Raw genomic sequence first — 24465 nt, 5'->3', positions numbered from 1 at the left:
TATAAATGGGCGTCTTAGCGACTATGGTGTGATACAAAGTTGAACAGAGATAAGGAGCTGTAAATGATCTAAATTAGACCTCAATTACAAACAAGTTATATTTAAACACAGGGATACAGGATTAGAAATTGAAAAATGTTTTTATTTCCCTGTATCTTTAAGCAGAGCCTGTGTTCACTATCAAAAAAGCAAACATTTTGAACTCTCCAAAGTGGTTCCTCTGTGTCTGTGACACTCAGTATACATGCAATAACTTGTGGGATCTCAATGGTTTTCCCATCTGTACCGGAAACAAAGTGATAGCTGAATCACTTCTAATGCAGTAACATACAATTTCTACAAAATGCAAACAATAATGGGAAGATAATATCCTGCTAGATAAAAAAATAACTCCAGAATGAAATCTGATATGCATGTTTCAACCGTTGCGGTTTCTTTTGGGATTGCCTGAGATAACAGTAAATTGTTTTCAGCTTTTCAAATTAGGACGTAGAACAATTTGCTACATCAGCATACAAATCCACTACAAATGACACACCACCGATGAAATTACAAAATTGTGTCACCAGATAAGTAAGATAAAATAGATTTAGCTCTCTTACGATGTGCGTGGACTGTAAAGAAGATGTGCAGATACGCTCATTCTGATTAAAGTCTTTACTATTACTGTTCGGGATGTGGTTTTCTCATCTTCAGCTAACACCCAGACAACGACTGTTTGTGTGAGTGCATGTGTACTAATGAAGCAGTGGGTTTTAAAAGGAGACATGGATTCCTAGCAACTCATCAAGGCTTTAGAGAGGGGCGAGGAGGAGAGATGCTGCTACGTGACAAGATTAGTCGGTGACCTCCACGGCTTCTTTCATCTACCAATTAACACAGCGGAAATTCAACTGCTAGGACACAATGTGTAAAGCACACACACAGACGCACGCATGCACACACGCACACACACACACACACACACACACACACACACACACACAGACACACACACACACACACACACACACAGACACACACAGGTATATACATACACACATCACCACTACATCAAGCACAGAGCGAGTCACCAGCAGACTGATTAAAATAGTTATAGTTGCTGCTACTGACATTTTGCCCCAACATGTCTCCCCAGGTGGGACATTTTAGAGTGCAGTCCAGTCTGGGAGAGGCGATATATGTCTCCCCGCCTGATAAACAATACTATAGACTAAGCTTAATGAGCATAGTCCAGAGGCTATTTAATGATTTCTCCCAAATCAGCGGTGTGGGATTGCTGAGATAATTGCAATAGGCTTAGCTGCAGACTAAGAGAAAGGGAAAGAACAATGACAAAAAAGTCAATTCCTAGGGTAGGCAGAACAACCCTCAAATTAAAATGGTAAGCCTTGAAAAAATGCACACAATTAAATCCAACAGCAACAATAAATAAAACCAAACAAGCCAAACAAAGAGGGAGAAGATACAGTATAAACCAAGATTGAGTGCGGGGGCTACAGCTGAGATGCATTACTCGTTCTTGCCAATCTGAATCATTTATCACAGATCAGGCATCAACATTCATACTCTGAGAGGGGAGTTTTTACACCAGTGCTAACCTTAAAGAAGCCATGAGCAGCGTTTCTCTGTCCGAGCCAGAAGGAAGCATCCTCAGGTATGTCCATGTAGGGGGCTTCCACGACACGCTCGTAGATCCTGCAAAATACAGAATGTTCTGGTAATGTTATATTTTTTTATTTCTATTTTCATTAATTTAGAATAACAATTTCCCCATGCACTGCAGGTCTTGCCCTGTTAAATCCTTCTTTTAACTCTTTCCCTGAGGAGAGTATAGATAGCCACCTGCTTTCCTTGATACACATGGTGTTGCCGTCTGCTCCTTTTATTGTGCCAGGGAGGATCTTCACACACAAACAGTGACACCCTTTTTGTACAGCAGATGCATGTATGACTCAAGGTGCGTTTGACCTGCATTGAATCCATTCTTTTGAGACAGTTAAAAGAGGTTACTCTCTGGATGTCACTGTCCACAGAGACTCCAGTCTGTGGTCCAGTTGCTAAACCAGAGAATTACACTTAATTACACTGAATAATTACCAAATAAGTTTCAGTTTCACCTTTGTCCATAAGTATGCTCTCTTCTTTTCTCACTTGCCCTCCTCTTTCGGGGAGTTGGTTTAATTATGTGTAAACTTTAATATCATAAAATTATTTTTCCATCCCTGTCAGAAAGGCCAGTTCACCAAAGCAGGGCAGCATCCCACCAGCATTAACACCTGATCAAGAGGGGGGAAGTGAAGGAGGATTGTCTGATACGAGTTGACCCATTATTATAGATTAATGATGCAGTATTGACACGCGTCACTGTGGCAGTCCGAATAGGGTATATGAGACAATGATGTGATCCCTCAATGGCTTCCCACAATGAGGCACCTGGCCAAGCTAGTCACCATTATTATACTTAATGGTAGCTTCAAAACGGAAAGTACATACTTTCAACAAAATAATTTCACCTTTGCATTCTTTGTGTGTATTGTATGAATGGGTCTAAAACATTTTGAGCAACTGTATAGATCTAAAGTCTAAAGACTGTTTTGTTTCACAACAATTATAGAACAGGAGTGTTGCATTAAAGTGTCATGACTGATACATAATCCATTTAATAAGGTCCGTATCGGGGCTGATACCAATCCGTTATACGGGATTGGTGCATCCTTAATTTAGTTAGTTTTGGAAACACATCTGTATTTTAAGTTTAAATGACTTATAAAACTGGATAGCCTCCCATACAGAAGTATTCACCCAAACTACAACAAGTTTATTTAATATTTTACTGAACACAACTAATATATATGTTCATCCCCAGCATCTTACCTGTTACAGTCGACATGTAGTATAACATGAGAGGCGCTGACGGCCACAGAGACCTTGTGCCACTGGTCATCATCCAGGCTGTAAGGGAACACCTCAGTGTGGGGCTGTTGGCCTTTGGTACGGTAGTGAAGACGCACCTCACTGCGCTGGCCACTGCTCTCCAGCTCCAGGAACCTGCAGTATCAAAGTGCCAGATGACAGTTTCTCTGAAAATTTGCATTCCCTGCATTGTCCAGTATGTCTTGTTGTGTTAAAGTCTCATTACTGGAACTGCATCCTTGTGTCAACTCAGGGCTCCTCTCAGCACAGTGCTGAGAGTTACACGTCACTCATTTCCAAGCAGTGTACATACATCTCCTCAGATTTGCAAAACCATTTAGAATGTAATCACATCACTAGTCAAGCATAATGGTGCTATATGGCTGTTAAGTGCAACATCAGCAATACACAACAATAGCCCACATGTAGTGGTTCAACTCTTTACATTGGCGTATTAGTATTCTAACAGAATCCCCTTCTCCACACCACTGAGATTTACCCAGCATAGTGACACTAATGGAAAGAGCTGCCAATACACACTCATCACCTCTCCCCTTAAATACAGACTTATTTAAGCTAGACTCATTTGCTGGAAACATTATTCAAAAGAAAAATAAACAGTCATGCAAGTGCAGCAATAGAATTGATTTATCTGCAAACCAAATCTAGATTTACTCTACCCCAGCCATGCAGCCATTCATCTCGGCTTCTTAAATGCACTAGCTAACACTTCTGACTCTGAATTAGTCCTTGCCATGTTTACAAATGATACCACACAGTGCTGCTTTGTTGCATATGAATAGCTGGGAAAGCTAATCAGCAGCAGGAAAAGTCATTAACGTCCCCGTGAGCTCTCTTCTCAGGACTGACTTTAATGTACAAACTGTTCAATCAACGCATTATGTGGATTTAGATTGCTGTTCTGATCATCCAACGGCTCAGCTACCACAAACTAATGGAAAACATTAGCATGCTAACTGCAGATAGTGTCTCATCAGTTTTCGATCCACAATTCCAGATTTAATGTTTGGATCGTTGATGGACTGTGAATAATGAGTTGGCATACAGGGTTATTTGCTTTGTTTACTCGACTGGTGTGTAAAACATCTAAATGCTCATCAAATACAAATATTCAGGGTTCAATCAACATATTACAAACTGCTGAACAGACAAAACAGAGAGTGGTTCTAAATTTAGAAAACAAGTTTAATTATGGTTTATCAGTGGAGCTTTACAAACAGCTTTACTGTACTTCTTGTGACATTACGAGCTCTAGTTCTATCTCAAATTAACTCACTCACACACACTGATTTGAAAATTTGATCTCTATGCATTACAGTTATATATCTGCAAGTATATCCAAATAAAAAATGTGGTTATATTATACAACATATCTTAATCATATTATTATGTGAAATGTTAACTGATCATACCTGTTCTCAGAGTGATGAATAGAGAGGATGACCCCAGAGTTTAGGTGATCTTGTTTGAGGGTCGCCAGCACAGTAAACTCATTCTTGCCTCTCAGCTTCTGGACCATTTGCTCTGAGACTTCAACAGGAGCCATCACTTCCCTGGTAGACCCTGGAATGAAGACAGAAATATCCAATATTATGTAAATGGCTAAATGGTAAATTACTGCATTTATCTAGCGCTTTTATCCAAAGCACTTTACAATTTGCCTGATCTTCACCCATTCACACACAGACACTCACACACTGATCATCTGGAGCAGTTTGGGGTTCGACATGTGGACAAGAATAGGGCCTTTGGTTGTTATTATTTGTACTATCATATCAAGTATTCACACAATTAAAGGTGGAGTCTGCAATTCTAAGCCAATACACTTTTTGTCAAATTCAGCGAATATCTCCTCACGGTCCCCTAGCTGTCTGTTTTCTGTGTGTGCTGAAAAAAAAACAGGTGTTCATTCACAGCCCTAACTCTGTGAATGGGAAACAAACAAAGTGGCTCAAACCAAGCCACACAACACTATTCCATTTGTGGTTGTGCACGGGAAAGGCCATGGATGTATAAAAAGAAAAGCAGTGGGAGCAAGAGGGATGGTAAAACTGGCACATGCAAACGTTTTGAAGGAGCACTGAAGGGAGGGGTGTATATCTCTGTGTGTTGAGTTCCATTTATTTATTTATTTTATGTTTCTCCAGAATCGCAGACAACTTTAAGTTCCTAATGGAGATGGTACTGACATTTTCAAGATACAAGAAGACAGGAACATTTGAGACTAGAAACCATTGTTTGGGATTTCACAGGCCATAAGCTATAAATATTTGATGTATTCACATCTTGTGACACTCCTGACGAATTTTAATTCATAAATAAAAAATCAAGACGAAACCCACTAAACACTAAACACACTTACGCCAAACACTTTGTCCAATAAAGCTGCTAAAATCATATTACTCAGATTTGCAAGTTGGTTGACCATTTGGATCTTAGACCTGTTTTGATAAAAGGTTAATATGACCGAAAGACTTCTTAAAATAATGATGGGGATATTTGTAAAATTAGGGCATTAGGAAACTAGTCAACCACTTTGAAGCTTAAGTGGTTTCAAGATCAGGTCAGGTCATTAGGATCAAACAAAACTTGAAGTCATCCACCTGCCAAAATCATTGGATGACAACTTAATGCTACCAAATATTGTAATAACATTTAGCATGCATCAGCTATCCTGAAATTAGATCAATGGACTCGAGATACGAAGCTAAGCTTTGCTGAAGAAGAATTGAAAGGCTAATGGTGCTGGTGTGGATGGGAGGGCATTTTCGGTGTGGTTAGCTCGTAAGCTCCTGTTTGCATCAGGGTGCCCCGTTCCTCCTCTCCAACTCTACGTAGATGTCTATGCTACTTTAATGGAAGCATCAATAAATGATGACGTTTCTCAGAAGCAATCACATCAAAGAGTTCACTTCCAGCTGTGGGATGCATGCAAGAAGCCCTGGCACGCTCAAGTGCTCCAGGAAGCTAGCAGGGCAGCTTTTCCTCAGTGTATTAACATTACTTCCAGCTCGTGGGTAAGTAACCAATTAACACAATGCAATGTGAAACAGCAAGTAATGTCTTGATGACAACTGGCACTCACAGTGTACTCATCAGTTATATAGGATACACTGACAGCATGGTGAAATGAGGTGCATGTTTTCATACTTCTTCGCTGTGGACTTACCATGCTAGCATTAGCTTTTTTTCCCTAATGGAGGCTTTTAAGCCCATCAGGGACATATTTTGAGTCATTTCTCTTTTAAAAAAAATGCTCACTAGATTTGACGCTCACCAGAGTACTGAGAGGAGATGCACAGGGCACAGTTTTATACATTTTGCATTGCCAGTGGAGTATCATTCCAGTGTCATTGGCTGAGGTGGGATAGATGGTCCAATGACTGAAATATAGAAATTCTGCCTAGCAATTATCTGCTGTCGTCAACAGATCCCACTTAACCCTACATGGTCGGCGCTGTCGCAGACGACAGAAAAACCCGTCAAAACCCTTATGTTTCGTTTGCTTCACGACTTTTGGACCGTCTCGCCGTAGCGCTAGCTGATTAGCCGATAACTTGTCCTTTTCATAAACCTATTCTGTGTCTTCATAGTCATTCCAGAAGCTTACAAATCCGGCCATGAAGACGGGGACTTTTCGGAGCCTGTGCGGAGACTATAAATCCACAATTGAACGGCTATTTTCTGTGTTTTGTACCAAACAGCGATCTATTTTTCGTTAGATGGCAGCCATCTTTGATAAGGGCACTTAGACTGACAGTTTTGTTGACCAATCAAATGAAGTAATGTGCCAAAAGAGTTTGTAGATAATACATTGAAGATGACACAACTAACTTTTGGGATAAAAGCGTTTTATGGGAAAAATCTACATTTTTTATATTTTTGTTAGTTACAGAGTTTATTTCCCTTTCCCCTGATTGCCAACACCTAGAAGAACACTTTTCAAAAGCCAAAAGGAACTTCCATTATTGTTCTCTGTGTGATTTCAATACATTTGTGTGAGATTTCATGACATCCCTGCAGCATGCATATTCTGATAGCCCAGGTTCTCCTGAAAGAAATTATGTATATAACTTGATTGTGCATAACAGGGTTGAGGTTATACAAGCATTAATACACAAGGAGACCAGGTGAACAAAAGACTGGAAAAAATGGTTTAGACCTAACCAAATACAAATGACCACTGTTGACAATAATCTCAGAAATGATAGGAAATTATTTATGCTTCAACGGGGTGTTTTGATGCAAGTTACTGAATTCTAATCAAAGCTACAGTTGGGTGTCTTGTACGATGTCTATGACCGTATGCGCTCGTAAGTCTATTGCCATGCCATGTGTTTAACAGAGAGTACACAGACATCTCAATCATGAGCAACATTAGCGCAGTGGGAGCAGGTGTCAGGGCGGGGTCCATACTGAGAGGATGTTGGTAAGGCAGGGGGGGAGGGATGGTGAGGACTGAGCAACCTTTTCACTGGGCTGCTCCCAGCTTGGCGGCCATGAGCCTTTGATCTATGAGTGGATGACTCTCATCACCAGTCTTAATACTTGGAGGGAAATGTAGTTGCTTTAAATGGGACTTGGAGGGTGGAAACATCTTCTCATTTCGGTGGAGTGATAAGATTGGTCTGTGTAGAGTTGCCTTTATGAAAAGCATGATGATCTCAACACTCTTGACAGGCATTCAAACGAAGATTAAGACAGCTATAGTGGTAACATCTCTGCATTCCTAAAATCATACATGAAAGAGCAGTAAACAAGTTTGTGCTATGATGAGAGGGCCAGCTTTCCCTTCTGCCAAATCAATGTGGTCCTGCTGTGGGGGCCTTTGGTCGATTATCTATTGGCAGGCGCCTCGATGGGGCAGCCACCTGCTACTAACTACCACTCTGATGTGAGATACTGACACAAAATAGCTTGAAAATGATGATCTAGCACATAAAATTCCAATCAGCACATTTTTTTTCAGCACAATAACACAGCTCTTGTCATCCATCCTAGTTGTGTACAGGCTAAGAGGACTGGCTGATTGTGAGAATTTTATCAGCTGACTAGAGATCTCCATAAGCCTCAAGCTCAGTAGCATCCCTAGGAAGCGTAGCTTTTGGCTACAGCCTAATCTTATCTCCTGGGTACACTGTGCTTTAATGGTTACAGTCAGGCTACACTTCCCATCCCTAAGCTTGATTTCTAATCTTAAACTGTCTATTATGGTCTTATTTTGTGTGACCCCTAGTACCCACACAGCTGTGATCTCCTTACACTCACCGCATTTTCATGGATGTATATTGGCAGGGCTGCACCAATCATTTGCTCTCACATTTAGCATTTAGAACAGGTGCCCTGCAGCACAGCTTGAGAGTCCAGATACACCCAGCTTTGCCACAATCCTTTTTTCACACACTGCTTTCACGTTTACCTGTATTTACAGAAAGGTTTTGTCATGGAAAGAGATAGAGTTTTCCCTTTTTTACCAGCAAAAAGAACATACTCTGAAGGACATGCGTAAGTATATTTTTATGTTCATTACATGTTTGGCTTCTAATATAATAATTTCCCAGAGGAGAATACTAATATTAGATAAGAAGATCATAGACACTTTCATATGTGAATAATGAGGACTTTCATTATTTGGTCTCCAGTGGATTGGCAGAACAAAATAAGACCTTTACGTCTTTGCAACAATTCTTCAACAACATTTTACAAAAAAGCCATCTCTCGACCAGTTAAGAGTGAGTGAGCCGTGAGAGGCGCTAAACACATAGGGCCAGATGTACGTACATTTGCGAATGTAGCGTTATCAGCGCCATGGCCAACCCGCAGAAAGCGCATGCTGTGATACTTCAGTTTACGTCGTATTTGTCAAACCTGCAGTTCATCGGGTAATGAGCGCCTTTCTCCGCCCACTATACCGTAAATTGCGCTGTAGCAAAGCATTACGTACTTGTGCTATGATACGGCTGAGTGCAGACTGCGATATTCCCACTGCTGATGCTATGACTGTTTGAAATGATCCTGATGCCAATATTTGTAATGTAGCGAGGAGTTTAACAACTGCTGAAATGGAATGTGAAAGCTGAGTCGGAGATTCAATGTCATCTTTGATTTCTTCCAGTAACTGTAATATTGCATGGCTGCTTAATCTGTAAAGCTTGATTAATTTTGTGTTCACTCAACTGAAAAAGTGTGATTCTTGTGGCAAAAATCTTTTCAGCTCGTCTCCTTGGCCTATGTCTTTGTCTTGCTCGGATTACTGCTGCCATTTCACCAGGAGGCATATGCGAAGGAAACCCGCTTGCGGCTGGTTTACACCTGCTTTTAAGAGGCGGAGAATTTTCACCGCAAAATAGAGGCGTGCTTTCATGGGCGTTTTTTGTACATACCACGGTATACACAATTAGGCGCACTTTACGCTTCCCCTCCCATCTCTTTATGGGAAACTCCCACTTTCCCCTTGACCCTCCCGTGAATGCATATGCATGACACGGAAAAGCGCAATTTGCCATTTTCAGTTCCCGCGACAGGCAGTCTGCGCTTTTACCTCAGTGCGGCATGTTTGTACATACCTCGCCATGCTTTTACGCGCACGTTGCGAAACAAATACACCTGAAGTGGGTGCAAAAGCGTTAGTACATCTGGCCCACATAGAGCCAAGAGGGGCCTGGATAAACACAGTGATCTAATCAGCAGAGGAAGGAACACAAAACTAGGATCATGTAAAAGTTTACTACTATTCTTATTGCATAATGTTTTCATGACATGATCAACATGATGACATTCAAAACAACACATCTTATCTGCCGGCCTGAGCACAGAGAAGGATATGTGTGGGAGGTTTAGGCAACAGACTATCTCTCCAGAGGGATTAGAGTAATGATAAACTCTCCACCGGCAGGAAACTTCAAACCCTTCATTATTGTCAACACACATGCTAAAACACATGTACATACACAAACAGGTGTAGAAAATGGACACACACAGCCACTATGCTGCAGACATTTTGGCTAGCCTACAGCTCCAAACAACCATTGAGTCAATACAAAGAAAGACGGCCACAAAGATATGCAGAATTATAGGCTAACACACACACACGCACACACACAGACCCCCAAAAGCTGGTTCTTGGAGCTCCTAAATATTCCACCACGCTCAGTCAATCTGCATTCGGCGGCCCGTCTCCTACCACTGTGTCTCCACTCTCCTGGAACAAATACTAAACCGAGCCAAGGGCACCTCTAGGACTGCTTTGGCCAGCAATTTCTTTCCAATTCTCAGATCTCCTCCCCAGTGACCGCGTGTCTGACATTCACACATACACAATGCTGATGACAGCCTTCCAGCCACCCAACTGTATAACTGTATATGTATAATATCTCTCCCTCCATGGTCACCGGTGCTCCTGTGTGGAACGTAGGATCAGGCTTGCCTCAGAAAGCAGCAAGCAAAGCAGGCTTTGACCACAGGGAGTTGGGGATAATGCCAGTCAACAGTTTGGAAAGGTTGGGTAACTTTTTGGGCAACACAACAAAATACACTCCAAAAACTAAAGTGTACATCGTAGGAAGTGGGATAATCTTATATTTAGATTAAAAACCAGTGTGGACTGAATTATCTAGTGTTGACTAAACAAGGCTGTCTGACTTAATTCAGGTAAATGTCACCGGCCATGTGATGTATGTTAAAGATCCACCACAAGATCACACAGAAAGTCTTCATTGAGTCCTGAAAGTCTTGTTCTCCTAAAACAATTAAATAGATCTGCCACGCTGTACAATTTTAAAAAATAAATAAAAATAATAATGTTCCCATACAAATCGACAAGAATGTTCAGAAAATGGGTGACAGAACAAGGCAGATTGGGACACTACATTGCCAAGAACAAATCCATTTGATTCTTCTACAGTATTTCTGAAAATTCTAGAAAGAACATGCCTCTGCTTTAGAACCTCTTATTTACATTTTTCAAGTATATCCTAATACAATGCTTACATGCCTATAAGTTATTGGTCTGCTATAAACATTCCTCCTGTCCATACTAACCACAAAGCAACGTTAGTGATTTTAATGTAAGAGATGGGGGACAAAACCCACATCCCCTAAGTTCAGCTTAAACTAACGTGAGACTTCTGCAGTCTGAGTTACACAAATCGGTTGGGTATTTTCAAAAGTTACAGTCTTTTTAAAACCAAATTCTCACTTTGTGATACTATCCCTCTGCTGTGGCTCAGCAAGGAAACACTGGAGGCACATTGAGAGAATTTCATTCTAAAAAGTCTAACTTTGGAAAACCCAACTGATTTGTCTGAAACAGACTGCAGAAATATTAGCTTTAGCTAAACTTTGGAGTCAATTTTCTTGTCATGGAGAACAGGACACCGCCTGTTGTTTTGGATGGAAAGTATTGATGTGAGAGTCTCAGCTTTGAGTAGCATTGTGGGAATGGGTAACAGCTGTTATTTAAATGTTGTCTCATATTAGTAACTAAAAGTCTGAATATCTCGGCCTTTGATGCTATGATTTTGACCATTTCTCTCTTGCAAGTCACCTTATTATATGGAAGTTCAATACCAAATCACTCAAGTACTCTTTTAAGTCTCAGTGGTTTTAAGGCCTAGATTGTTGTGTATTTAAAAAAATAAGCAAGGCCCATTTTACACCTATTGGCAGAGTTTTTATTCACTGTATGTATTTATTTGCATGATACAAGCACATTTCTCTTATTTCTATTAGGGGAGTTTTTGCATTGTATTTAAAGTGCATTGTGCAACAGGAACTGCAATGAGACAAACAGCAAAATAAACTATAGTTGTAATAGTATATTTTGCCGTCTAATGATCTAATGATTAGATGCACTGTGTGATCCATTTGGTAGCAGTGTCTCTTATCCAAAGAAGCTTACAGCATAAAGAGAGCGTAGAAGTTGAGCATGAATGTTACACTAACCTCTTTTGTCAGTGTTAATTACCTTATTGATTCCTGTAGGTAAATTCTCATTCTGCTGTCCTGTCTTTCCTTTAAGTGTTGAGTTAGCTACGAAATGCCTCCTCTGAACCGGCTCAATACAATTCAGCAGAATGTACAGGAGCTGCTTTCCTATATAGACGCTTGAATCTGGGCTCTACAGGACTAAGCTGCCCTCCCACCCATTGCATCATATAGTTACTAGCAGCTTGCAAATGTAGCCCCTACAGTGGGAATACACAACTGTCATTTCTACACTGTGTGCAAACTTATTAGGAAAGTTGTATTCCTGAGGATTTATTGTATTGTAGTGTAATACATTGCTCTCAGTCAATCAGAAATGTTAATAAACTTCAAATCTGAATATTTAACAAAGGAAAAGTGAGTTTTGGCTTTCTCAGGAGAATATCTATGTGTGCAGAATTGTTAGGCAACTATTAGTGTGCAGAATTATTATGCTCATGTAAATCTCACGTGTAAGAAGGGCCCACAAGTTCTCAATGGGGTTTAGGTCAGGTGAGGAAGGGGGCCATGTCATTATTTTTGTCATATTATATATTTATATATATATATAGTCATATTTAAGGCCTTTGCTGGCTAGCCACGCAGTGGAGTACTTGGATGCATGTGATGGAGCATTGTCCTGCATAAAAATCATGGCCTTCTTGAAGAATATAAACTTTTTCCTGTACCACTGCTTGAAGAAAGTATCTTCTAAAAACTGTCAGTAGTTTGGATGGGGGAGGAGGCAGAACGTGCCTCCTGCTAGTTATGGAGTAGGCGGGAGGAGGAAAGCTGGAAGCCAGGAGCAGATGGGCAGTGACCTGGCCATCACTGCCGGCCCACCAACTGGAGGGTGTTGTGGTTGAGGGCCGAAACACCCAGTGAAGGTTGTGTACCACCTGATGACATCTGCTCCTGGCTGAAGGCTACAGTTACCCATAAGGTAACTGATGAATGCACCCCACTAGGTGTATGTCACAAGCAAACAAGGGAGTTGATTTTAAGTCCATCTTCAACCCGAAAAGGTCCAACTAGCTAATCCTTAATAATAGCAGCCCATACCAGTACCCCACCTCCACCTTGCTGCCGACTGACTCAAAGTGGCGCACTGTGCCCATTAGTGATCCAGCCACGGGCCCATCCATCTGGTCCATCAAGAGTCATTCTCATTTCATCTGTCCATAAAATTTTTGAAAAATCTGTCTTCAGATATTTCTTGGCCCAGTCTTGACGTTTCAACTTATGAGTCTTGTTAAGTGGTGGTCGTGTTTCAGCCTTTCTTACCTGGGCCATGTCTCTGAGCACTGAACATCTTGTACTTCTGGACATTCCAGGTAGGTTGCATTTCTGGAATATGGCGCCACTGGAGGTTAATGGGTTCCTGGTAACTTCACGTTTAATTCTTCTCAAGACTAGCAGTTAATCTGCGTCTTTTTTTCACCACACGTTTCTTGCGACCCTGTTTATTTGCAACAAAACGTTTGATTGCTTGGTGATCACACCTCAATATCTTTGCTATTTCAAGAGTGCTGCATCCCTCTGAAAGGCATTTTACAATTTTTGACTTTTCAGAGTCTGTTGAATCTCTTTTTTTTTTGCCCATTTTGTCTGAGGTAAAGAAGCTGCCTAATAATTATGCACACCTTGATCACTTTAGGCCACAGCCTCCCTCATTACACAAATACACATCACCTGACAATGCTTACATCAAATTAGCATTCAAGTTTATATAGCTCGGAATTGGAAAATATGCATGAAAATGAATAAGGTCAAAATACTCACTTGCCTAATAATTGTGCACACAGTGTATTCAAATACTTCTATCTGTTCCACACCCACATTAATGCAGGATAACAAACTCACATTCACACAGTCCCCTCTGTCTTCCTCCCTCCTTCACACACACAGTGTTGCTGTATTATAAATGAGTCTCTTCCATCCTGTTACACTTCACTGTCGCTGCAGTCAGGGACATAATCACCACAACGTACACAGAAACACCTTACTGACAGTGTTCAAACAGTCTGAGCAAGAGCATGCTTCTGACCGAGTTCACATACACACACAGAGATGCAATTACAGGAGAGTCTTGCTCTGCAGCTGAAAGGATGCTTCTAGCAATTGTGTTGTTTGCACTTCGAATGAGTTTGGTCCATAGGCCAGCCGGAGAGGGAGACAGTGTTGGTGTGTGTGTTGGGGGAAGGGAGTGCTTCTGGGTGTGGCCCCTGTGCTTGTTTATACAGAGAGATAGATATCTGGATGTCTAGATATTAAAAACTGTGGGGGAGGTGCTAATGATGTGATGATTTTGTGGCGTGGCTGAGTATCAGGACATAAGAGGAGCGATAGTCCAGGGGCTTTTCTCCCTCTCTATTATGCCCGTCCCTGAGGTCCACCTCTCTTAATGCCATGCAATGTAGTGCTGAAAGCTACCTTCAAAAGCATCAGCAGGGGTGCGCTAAACAGCAATCCCCCTACTGCTCACTGCTCTCTTCTTTGTCAGACACACAAAAACATACTGTAGCAGTCAGACAGAGAACAGCGATGTGAACACCACAATTGCTTATCCCTACACATGCACATATACACATTTCTATACTGTAAAGTACACTCTCCCCCTGCTTTTCTCTTTCAGCTCTTAGCAGCTACCCCTCCTCCTGCCTCCACCCAGCACCCAGAGATAACAGCCTTCCCTTCGGGCAGGCAGGCAGTGGAGGGGACAGCCATGGATGTGTTCTGCCTGCTATCTAATGAGCGTCGGAATGTCACCGTGGGCCTGTCTGCTGGTCCCAGCCAGCCAAGCATCCATACATGTGGAATCAGCACAGTCTATCAAACAGCTGGCAGACAGCTCTGCTCCCAGTTTCTCTTCCCTCCTTTCATTCTCATTCACTTCTATCTCAGCTTCTTTCTCTTCTATCTCGCTCAATCTTTCTGCATCTCTACAGTACTGTATGTTCCTCCCCCTGTCTATTTATGATCACAAACAAGCAAAGGCCCAGGTCTGCTTTTCCGTATGCCTCTCTCTGCCTCCCACTCACCCAACATCATTGACTTAACATAGACATCCCAAATGAAGGATGGAGGCGAGCTCTGCCATAAATAACGTACCGCCTTCTCTGCCTGGGTAGCTGAATGTACTTAGCAAAGGTAATGCAGAGAAATAAGTGTAATGACGGAGAGGTGCCAGTCGTAGAACAGTCGTGTATTTCATTTTGTCACAAAAGCTTTTTATAATCGTCTTTGTTTCTCTCTCTCTCTCTCTCTCTCTCTCTCTCTCTCTGCAATTCTTCCTTGTAGCCTCACACCCTCCCTCTTGCTACCTGCCTGGGTAGAGCACTTCTAAAGTGTTGTCTACATAGAGCACATCAAATGGCCAGCCTTCACAGCGATGCTGGAGTTGCTGCTCCGTGCAGAAGTGCTGCTGTCACAGCGGCTGTACGGGGAGATTAGAAGATATCAGGAAAGAGGAGGGAAGAAGAAAAATGCCGACAGATGATTGTGGTGTTTCTCTGTCCCAAAACAACATTGTCACTTTGGTACATTATGTGATCCATGTTGAGATCTTCCTTGTGAAGATTTGAATGTTGCCACATCTTTGGTTTTGCCACTGATCTGAGGAGCCAAAAGCAATTCCCTCTGTTGCTACTTTTGGCTGGGTTATGATAGGCATCTCCATCCCTGTGATGGGACTGTTAACACGCTCATTTGGATTGTAATGAGAATCTGACATTGAATGACAGAAATGTAACACTGGCAAAACAGTGCATATAAAAGTCAAGCACGACCGCAGCTTTGACAACTCCATTCTGCACAGAGCCATTTACTAAATGCCATAGATAACATATTTAGCCTACACACTGCCGCACAACTGAAAACATGGACATCTGCCTCATTCTTCTACCCATTCATATTTTGGTGTAAGAACACTCCAGAAGATCACCAATGGGTAAATTCTAGCGAGGGGCTCATTCACTCACATCATACATCTCTGTGGGTTTTGTCCCTGCCTAATCTGATTAAGCTAAGACTGTCTATGATTCTTTGCGTGATTCACCCTTCTTTCCCCCTCTGCTCGCCCTGCTCACCCCACTTTTTCATGAAGACCTAAGATTGCCTATTGTCCAGGCAGGTGGCAGTCTGAGGGCCCCCAAGCTAAGTCCCGTTATAGAGGAAAACTGCAAATCCACCGTATGCTGCTGCTGACAGTCTTTTACACAGTTGTGCTATGGACAGTAGGAATCCAATACAAGTATAAGCTCTACAGTATTATCAGATGATCTGATACTTTAACATCTGGCATCTCAGTAGAGGAGCTGATCTGTGGTCTAATGGGCTGAATCCTGTTAGGCTTACAAGTTGTTTAAACAAAATATTGAAAGGACAGCAGTTTGTGTCAATCACTTTTTGTTTGGTCAGCTTTGCTTCACATGCAGATCACCTCATCTGGACACATTTTATCTCCCATCTATGAACAAGAATGCAAGGAGTGTAAGTTACTGTACCTTGAAAGTGGAAAGCTCTAGACTCGCTGTGGAAGCCCTGGACCTGAGTAACTCCATCAAAGCCTTCCCCAAGCGTGAGTTCATCAAACACGCTGATGCGCAGGGCAGGGTCAACCCCAAAACCTACAACTAATTTGCAAACACAAAAACAAGATTGTCATTGTTATTAGCAGGCAAGGACACCTGTGATGCTATAAAATAAAATCCCCTTGCTGGTGTCAGGGGAAGAGATGGGAGGTTACTGTAGCAAGCAAAACATGTATAAAATAGTGTACAAGCTGCTAGATCAAGTAGGTCTGATTATTTCTGAGAAGCCTAGGTGGCAAATTATCCATAACAACACATAATTGAATTATCTGTTTCTCATCTTATCGGCTATCTTATGAGGCAAGGGATGGTTACTGTACAATCAGTGACAGCCCTGTGTCCTACCTGAGGAGGCGCAAAATATGCCGAGAACCAGAAATAGCTGTAATAATCCCATGGTGAATGTATATATATATATATTTTAAAAAAAATTAGTCCATGTTTTGTCCACTTCCGAGAGACAGGATTGTTCAATCACATGCGAATGATGTATCACCCTCGCGCAGAAGGCTATTACCAATCCCAAATGCTGAGCGGAGGCATCATCACAACTTTAGATGCCCAATGATGCAAAAAAACAAATCCGGATACAAGAAAAATTTAACTGTGTACAAATTATTCCATCGGACGCAAAATCTGCTCCATCATCACCATCCGCGGCACAGGTGGGTAACACAAAGCGAGCTGCCGCTTCCTCTCCAGCTGAACAGACGCTCCTACAGCAGCAGGGATGGGAGCTGCCTGCGGCCGCTGAAGGAGAAGTACAGAGAGAGAGAGAAAGGAAGGGAAGGGAGGGAAACCTGTCGAGGACTGAGAGAGAGAGAGACAGAGAGCAAGAGAGAGCAAGAGAGAGAAAGAGGGACAATGTAGCCCCCTTGTGGCCTGAGATGAGAAAACCCTGAATCCAAACTATTTTCGTATTTATTGCAACCACGCCTGCTGCCAATAGAAGAAAATGTGCCCCTCGATCCCTGATGGGAAAAATCATTTTCGCACGGCTCGGTAAATTCCATGTGATTTGGCTGGTAGGCCTAAAATAAAGACCGTTCAGTTCAGTTGATTAATTCTTGTTAAATACTAAGCTTGTGTAGTGCACAGCAGGTCAACAGGACATGCAAACGTGTGCCCTTTGTCGACTACAGGTAAGCATTTAATCTAACATATAGTCTATGAACTGAAAATATCAGTTAACTATTTAGCCTACTCATGATTAATACCACATCGTTTTTTCCCCAGTAACATTTCAAGAAATGATTAGAAAGTAATTTGGAAAGACGCAAGAATAGCAATTTAACGTAGGCTAATTGCAGGCTATTATATTTAAAGCAACTGAAAACTATGGGACAATTAGGGGAAAAAAACATTCAGACTTATTATAGACAATGTAGACGTTATGACGTCATAGCAGCTGGCTGCATTCTATGACATGTGTGACATGCTATATGACAAGTCAAAACATCTGCCATCAAAAAAGGTAGGCTATTTTGCAGTTTAACACTCAAAAACTGCCTCTTTAGTACAGTGTAGTTTGAGCAGGTTTGATTGACAATGGCGTCTCCATGGCAATAACTCAACTCAGATTCTCAGATTTAAATCTTGTAATAACACAAGTAAATCTCTCAAGTGAAATAACCCAAAATGTTCTAACATTGGCAGACAAATTGTGCATTCATTTAGGACCCCATCACTTGTTCGAGGCTGAAAAAAAGGTTTTTAGAACATTTAAAGGTGCAATATGTAATACTGACAGCTAGTGTTTAAAATAGTTACTGCAGTACAAATTCAAAATACTGGATAGAGTTGCTAGACGCTTGTCTCACATAGCCAGACATACTTCACAGCACAGTGGAGTAGCTAACATTAGATGCTGGCTATATTGACAGTCATAAAAGCCCGTGCTCATGCGGAGCTCTGTACCCAACTGACAGTTTTTCGGCTTAGAATTACGGTAGGAACCACTAAAAACACAACAACCTCGGCGTCCTCTCCACTCGACGGACAGACACACTTCCTCGGCTCAGAATTACGGTGAGAACCGCTAAAAATAACACTACCTTGCCGTCCTCTCCACCTGACTGAACACACTTTATTGGCTTAGAATTACGGCAACAATCGCTAAACACACTGCAAACTCACGGTCCTCTCTTCCCGATTTACAGCCCCCCTCTCTCGGCTTAAAATAACTCAACGTTGTCGGCTACGGCCGCTGAACAGGCTACACATTGTAAACATAAACAGCTGTGGCCCGCTTGCCTGGTCCTCCGGTAATGTTAGCTAGCAGTTAGCAGGGTTAGCATGGCGGCGTTAGCCAGGACCAGTCGGAATCACTCTACTGGCTGTGTCTCAATTGTTTTTGCGAGTAACCAACTTGGGTACTCTAGCTATATAATTCAATGTGAGTACACAAATGTTGAAATGGCATAAAATGCCCGTCCCTTGTAGCCGTGATAAATTAGCCTGAAGCTAATGCTTACCTGTTCAGAAGGAAATTAGCCAACTCTGCGTCCTTTTGGGCTCTAAGCTGTTTGTTTTTTTTTGGTCTGGTAGAATCTATCTCTGCTGATCCTGTTTGTTTGTTTGTTTGCTGCTTTCATGGCTGTACTAACGTTACAGCTGTAGCTCGCTGGGTTTACGTGTTTACAGGTATATTTGGCAACCCGGCCTGGCTGTCAAACTGGGCAGTTGATAACAACACACAGGCCAAAACACAAACAGAAATTCCGTCACGGAATGGAAATTTCAAAAGGAAAAAATACTGGCATTAGCATTGTTGTCAGAAAAGATAGTGTTTCAACTTAGCATGTTTCCTTAATATCTGATGACACATTGGGGTCATTTTTGGATTTATTACAGTAAATATATTACATATTGGACCTTTAAAAAATAATAGGCTACCTTTTTAAATGGAAAGGATAACAGCTAAATCAGTCCATTAACATACAGTTTCACCCTTGTTTTCCTGAAGCTCCTGTTTGTAAGTTCAAACTTATCCTACCACACAAACTAGTTATTACAGATCAGATCAGGTTACCAAATATTTACACAGTGTAACTGCTGCATTGCAACTGAAACAACTTTCAAATATTAGTATAGGCTAACGGAGGAAATATTGAATATGGTCAACATATTTGATCAGACATTTGATCAACATGCTTTTTAACCCTTACATTGTGTTAGGGTCAATTTTGACCCGTTTTCAAGTTCAGATGTGTAAAAACTAAATTGTAAATATCTCTAAAAAAAAGTAACATATGTGGTATTACGGGTCAAATATGACCCGGCAGAGAATATTGACAGTTGTGGGCTGCTTTGTAAATGAAATTTAGCTCAAAGGTCCCCAACCACACCACACACACACACCCCTAACACATACACGCAACCTACCCCAAAATACTGGGAACACAGGCTTTCTCGCAGGATATCGATACATTTTGACTCAAAATGAACTTGAATGTTAACACCCCCACCACACACACACCTTTAAAACCCCTCACACACAAGCACTTTTGTTTTCACAAGTAAGTATCATCTTCAGGGGGGTGGCATGAATGATATACCAATCAAAATGGTCATTGATCCCTTATAACACCCAAGGTGGAGCACCAACTGAGAAATCAGAATGACCCTGGGGATATCAGATATGCTGTGTCACATGTCCAAGACATCAAGACAGCATTTGAGTTGTTCATACTGCCATCTGTTGAGAAGAACCGACAACAAACATGGAAGCGTGTTTGTTAGACGGAGATTGACAAAACACACCTGGATGCTTACATGGGGCTGTTGCTTCTTGCTGGGGTGTACAGATCCTCGAATGAGGCTACGTGTATGGCAAGTGTTCCACACATTTGTCCCAAAGATCCCTGATGGGAGCAAGCTGTCAATCACAAGGCATGCAACTCTTGTCTCCCGAATGTGAAAGAGATAACTCTTGACACAGAGGATGACACATAAAAGTCCGAAGTGACACGGTAGCATGCAATATACTCTGGTATAACTCAGCATCCCATAAGCTGTAGCCTCATTCCAGGATCTGTACACCCCAGCAAGAAGCAACAGCCCCATGTTAGCATCCAGGTGTGTTTTGTCGATTCCCATCCAGCAACACCCTTCCATGTTGTGTTGATGTTCTCAGTTGGTGCTCTGCCTTGGGTGTGATAAGGGATTGACGACCATTAAATGTCAGTTATTTTTAATTTAAAGAACTCTTTTTGAGCATCTGGGTCATTTAGACCCTCATCTTCATTAGATGTGTATTCTTGTTCAAAGACTACCTTTTTCCTAACCTAAATCTATCTATACGTTTATAATATTTAGTTGAAAAAGCCCACATGCAAATAATTTTGGAGCTGTGTTCTAATATTAGTATATTATAGTCAGATAACATAATTACCCATTGTCTTCATTATTGGAAATATAACGAGTGAATTTAAACATTTTTAAAGTTAAAAACGGGTAGTATATTTTAAGATCAAAGACCGATGGGGCCAAAAAAATAACATTTAAAAGCGTGTTTACATGTAAATGAATACATAATAAGTTAACTATGAGGTGAAAAACAATATTGGATGATAATCATTGTTTTATGATTATTTTGGGCTGAGTTAAATCACGGGTCAAATTTGACCCGCTAACACAAACAAATGTGTGCAGCTTTCTAACATATTACAAGGGTTAATAGTGAATATTTAAAATTGAATTATAAGCAAAGTCACACAATATACCTAAAATTGCTAAATGGTATGCTAATAATGTTAAACAAGCATTAAATGACCAAATAGCATCAGTAGGTTAGCGTAATCGGATATTTCTCTCTCACTTTGAATTAGTTGTACTACAAGCTTTAAAGAAGAAAAAAAAATACATAATTGCAATCCTTTACAGTATTTGCTAATTATGTAAATGACCTAGACTAAGAAAACAAGCAGGCTGATCTAGGCATATTGATTAATGACATGAACTTTAGTATTATGTTATGCTGATGAGATTGTGTTGGTTGCGGAGACAGAGATTCATTTACAAAAAAAAAATGTTATTATGAGTTTATGAAGTAGTAAATCGAGACCTGCCATTATTAAATTTTAGAAAGCAATGTGAACAGCAATGCAACCAAATAATTCAGTTTGGGTCAATGCCTTTAAAGTACACCAGTTCTTATAAATATCTAGCTTTTGTTTTTAATTAAATATGAGCTTTACAGAGGAAGAAACTGGCAGTATTGGAGTCAGCAGGAAGAGCGTAAAAACCTGTGATGAATAAAATGAAATTTTGTCCTGACCTTTTTCAACATTTTTAAAACTTTATTATTCAATAGTGGGCTTAATCTTATTTTATGCTACAGGAGTTTGGGGTTTTAATGATGCCCCTGACAGTAATGCTATCCAGAGTCGAGCCATGAGGTGCTTTCTTGGGGTGCATAAATATACTGCAAAGCAGGCTAATAAAGGGGACATGGGATTGGAGTCATGTCTTGTAAAGCAGAAACGTGAAATGCCTTGTACAGTTGCCTGAGGACGGCTGACCAAAAATTACAATTACAAAACAAATTATTTACAGTAATTTTCAGTGTAATAGTCAAACAAAAGTGAATTGAGATTTTAAAGGGTAAAAAATAAATAATATAAGCATTAATTAATATTTGGGTATTTTTTTCCCCCTCATACTTCTTATTCTTGTAATACTATGTGGCTGCTATAAAAGTCAGAAGATATAAAATGGTCCAGAAGTACTATTTTACAAGCATATGAATTTGCTGTTTCTTAGTTTTGAAGACGTTCCAACATTCATCCAAGAAGCTTCATCTGTTCTCCTGACAGGTGGACTCCCTAAACATTTAAACCTCTTTGGTGGGGTCACAGAAGTTCTCAAAGTCAAATGGCAATCATGATAGTCTTGAGTCTAATGAATTAAAAACGTAACTTGCTGTAAAACATCCTGGGAAGGAATGTCTAGACGGCCCCCTCTGTGAAGGAATGGTTGTTCCAGTTCGATGTAGATGGCCTCCTTTACTCCTTTTTCATCTGTCTTATCTGACCTCATATAAAGCACAGAGGTTGATAGAGAAAATACCAACTGTCTCAAAGCATTAGGTTTACCAGTGTGCCATAAATGCTTAAATTGTCCTATGATAAGTGTTATGACCTCCTGTAAGCAGACATTTTCATTCTTTCAATTACTTAAGTCCTCCAGTAAAGTTAAAGTTTGGCTCTTCGGCAGGTGATATGAAAATCAATTAAAATGGAGTGCTTGGCTTTCTGTGTGACTCAGCCTTGTGAAAGCATTTTATAGAGCACAGATGCTTTGTGCTTTGAATATTTGTTTATGTGTCTTGCATCTTCTTCATCCATGGGACCAATTACCATTTTGGAACAACCATTTTATCAGCAGCCATGCCATGCTAGTGATGATTTTTTTCTTTAAAAAAAAGGAGGATAAACAGTTACATTCCCCCTGAATGAGAATACATTCTCTGCCAGATGGACATAAATTGAAGCCTTTTCGTAACGGCCTGTTTAGAGGCGATCCCAAGTCCACAACAAATCCCAGCCAATCCCTGGAACGCTTGGACAGTCTTTTGTTGGCTGTGCTGTCTGTGGAAGACAGCTAACAAGCGGAGGTTCTAGGTCCTGTGTGGTGCTCGGCTCCTTTCCAAGGACACCAGATCAACACCAATTTATTTGTCATATTAATCCTCCCCACCCCTACGATCCAGTTTTCATTCATGCCAATAACATGTTTTGTTTTAATTATAATTCATGGAAAAGGGATGTGTTCTGACAAATAGGCCCTTATCTGTCTCCAATTCACATAGCTGGTCCACGTCTTCAGCTAATGCGTGGCTGTTGTCAACAAAACAAAGGCAGGCAATGGCTCTGCAGTGTCACATGTGCTGTGTGAGAGGGCCTCAAACCCTCGTTTCATTATTAATAATACTAGATTTCTTCTGGGTACAGACACAGAAAATGTAATTACTTTGTATTGCCCACAAGTTGCCATTTCCTAAAGTGCCATCAGGAAAATAAGAGTCATTAAAGCATGTGCCCAGCCAAGAATGAAAACTAATAAACGCACACAGTGCAGCACACACCTACTCACACACACACACACACACACACACACACACACACACACACACACAATCTCTCAGGACAAGGGCAGTGGAACAGTGGAAGTCGTTTCTCTAGAAGATCCAGATGGGTGATGCATTACAAAGCTGTCATAGGCCTACTCACTTTCCTCACCATATCGAGACACTAATGCCATAGACAAAATGGGATCGCTTGCAGTAGCTGTGTCAGGATTTAAATAAACTGCAGAAAAGCTGACAATATTGTTCCCACAGGGCTCTCCTGGGATTCATTAAATGCATAATTCCATGTTATATTGACCTTGCCTGTCTTTCAAATCAGACATTCATGAGTCATATTAAATAAAAACTGTGCGCTCTAACGATTAATAACATCTGTTTGCTCAACCACTTTGTACATAAATCACATTAAAAACCAGCCCAAATATGAGAGCAACAACTAGAGGAGATTGTCTTTCTCCTAGGAAACAAAGTAGTAAGAAAGTAGCAAAATTACTTTTTCTGTCACATCCTCCTGCAGGAGTGGAACCACTTACAGCAACACATAATAAACTGCACAAACTACCATTCTTTCTCCACACAAGAGCCTGGTTTATTAGAAAACAAATTTGTGAACAATATAACAGTCATGTGTTTTTGTGTTGTCTGTTGTGTTATTTGTCATTACTATGCTTAGTGTGAGAGCTGCTCTCTATACATAATATCCATACTTCACAAGGCCTAACATTTGTTGTGTTATCATGCTATCTGTTGATTGTTTTCATACTTGGTTATACTGGCTGTCTCTCTTGTCTCTATGTAATGCAGGCTCTGTTTGTATCTGCATATTTCTCACTGCTTTTATTGATGATTGTATTTTCATTGCTTTTATTCTAATATAACGTC

The 24465-nt window shown here is 40.9% G+C and overlaps 1 protein-coding gene across 1 annotated transcript in view; it reads right to left on the bottom strand.

Annotated features, from left to right (window-relative positions):
- Positions 1 to 17243, bottom strand: part of nell2a (neural EGFL like 2a) — a 90797-nt gene extending 73554 nt beyond the window's left edge. Inside the window, exons 1-5 of the mRNA XM_031283222.2 lie at positions 16839 to 17243; positions 16407 to 16535; positions 4350 to 4500; positions 2878 to 3051; positions 1602 to 1698 (exon numbers count right to left, since the gene is read on the bottom strand). Coding sequence (XP_031139082.1) covers positions 1602 to 1698; positions 2878 to 3051; positions 4350 to 4500; positions 16407 to 16535; positions 16839 to 16890 — 603 coding nt within the window. The 5' untranslated portion in view covers positions 16891 to 17243. The remainder of the gene's footprint in view (positions 1 to 1601; positions 1699 to 2877; positions 3052 to 4349; positions 4501 to 16406; positions 16536 to 16838) is intronic.
- Between the last annotated feature and the right edge of the window lie 7222 nt (positions 17244 to 24465).

The sequence above is a fragment of the Sander lucioperca genome, chromosome 7, assembly GCF_008315115.2.
Source record: "Sander lucioperca isolate FBNREF2018 chromosome 7, SLUC_FBN_1.2, whole genome shotgun sequence".
NCBI classification, from domain to species: domain Eukaryota; kingdom Metazoa; phylum Chordata; class Actinopteri; order Perciformes; family Percidae; genus Sander; species Sander lucioperca.
The sequence above is the reverse complement of the archived record's forward strand: the minus strand, read 5'-3'. Positions and strand labels throughout refer to the sequence as shown.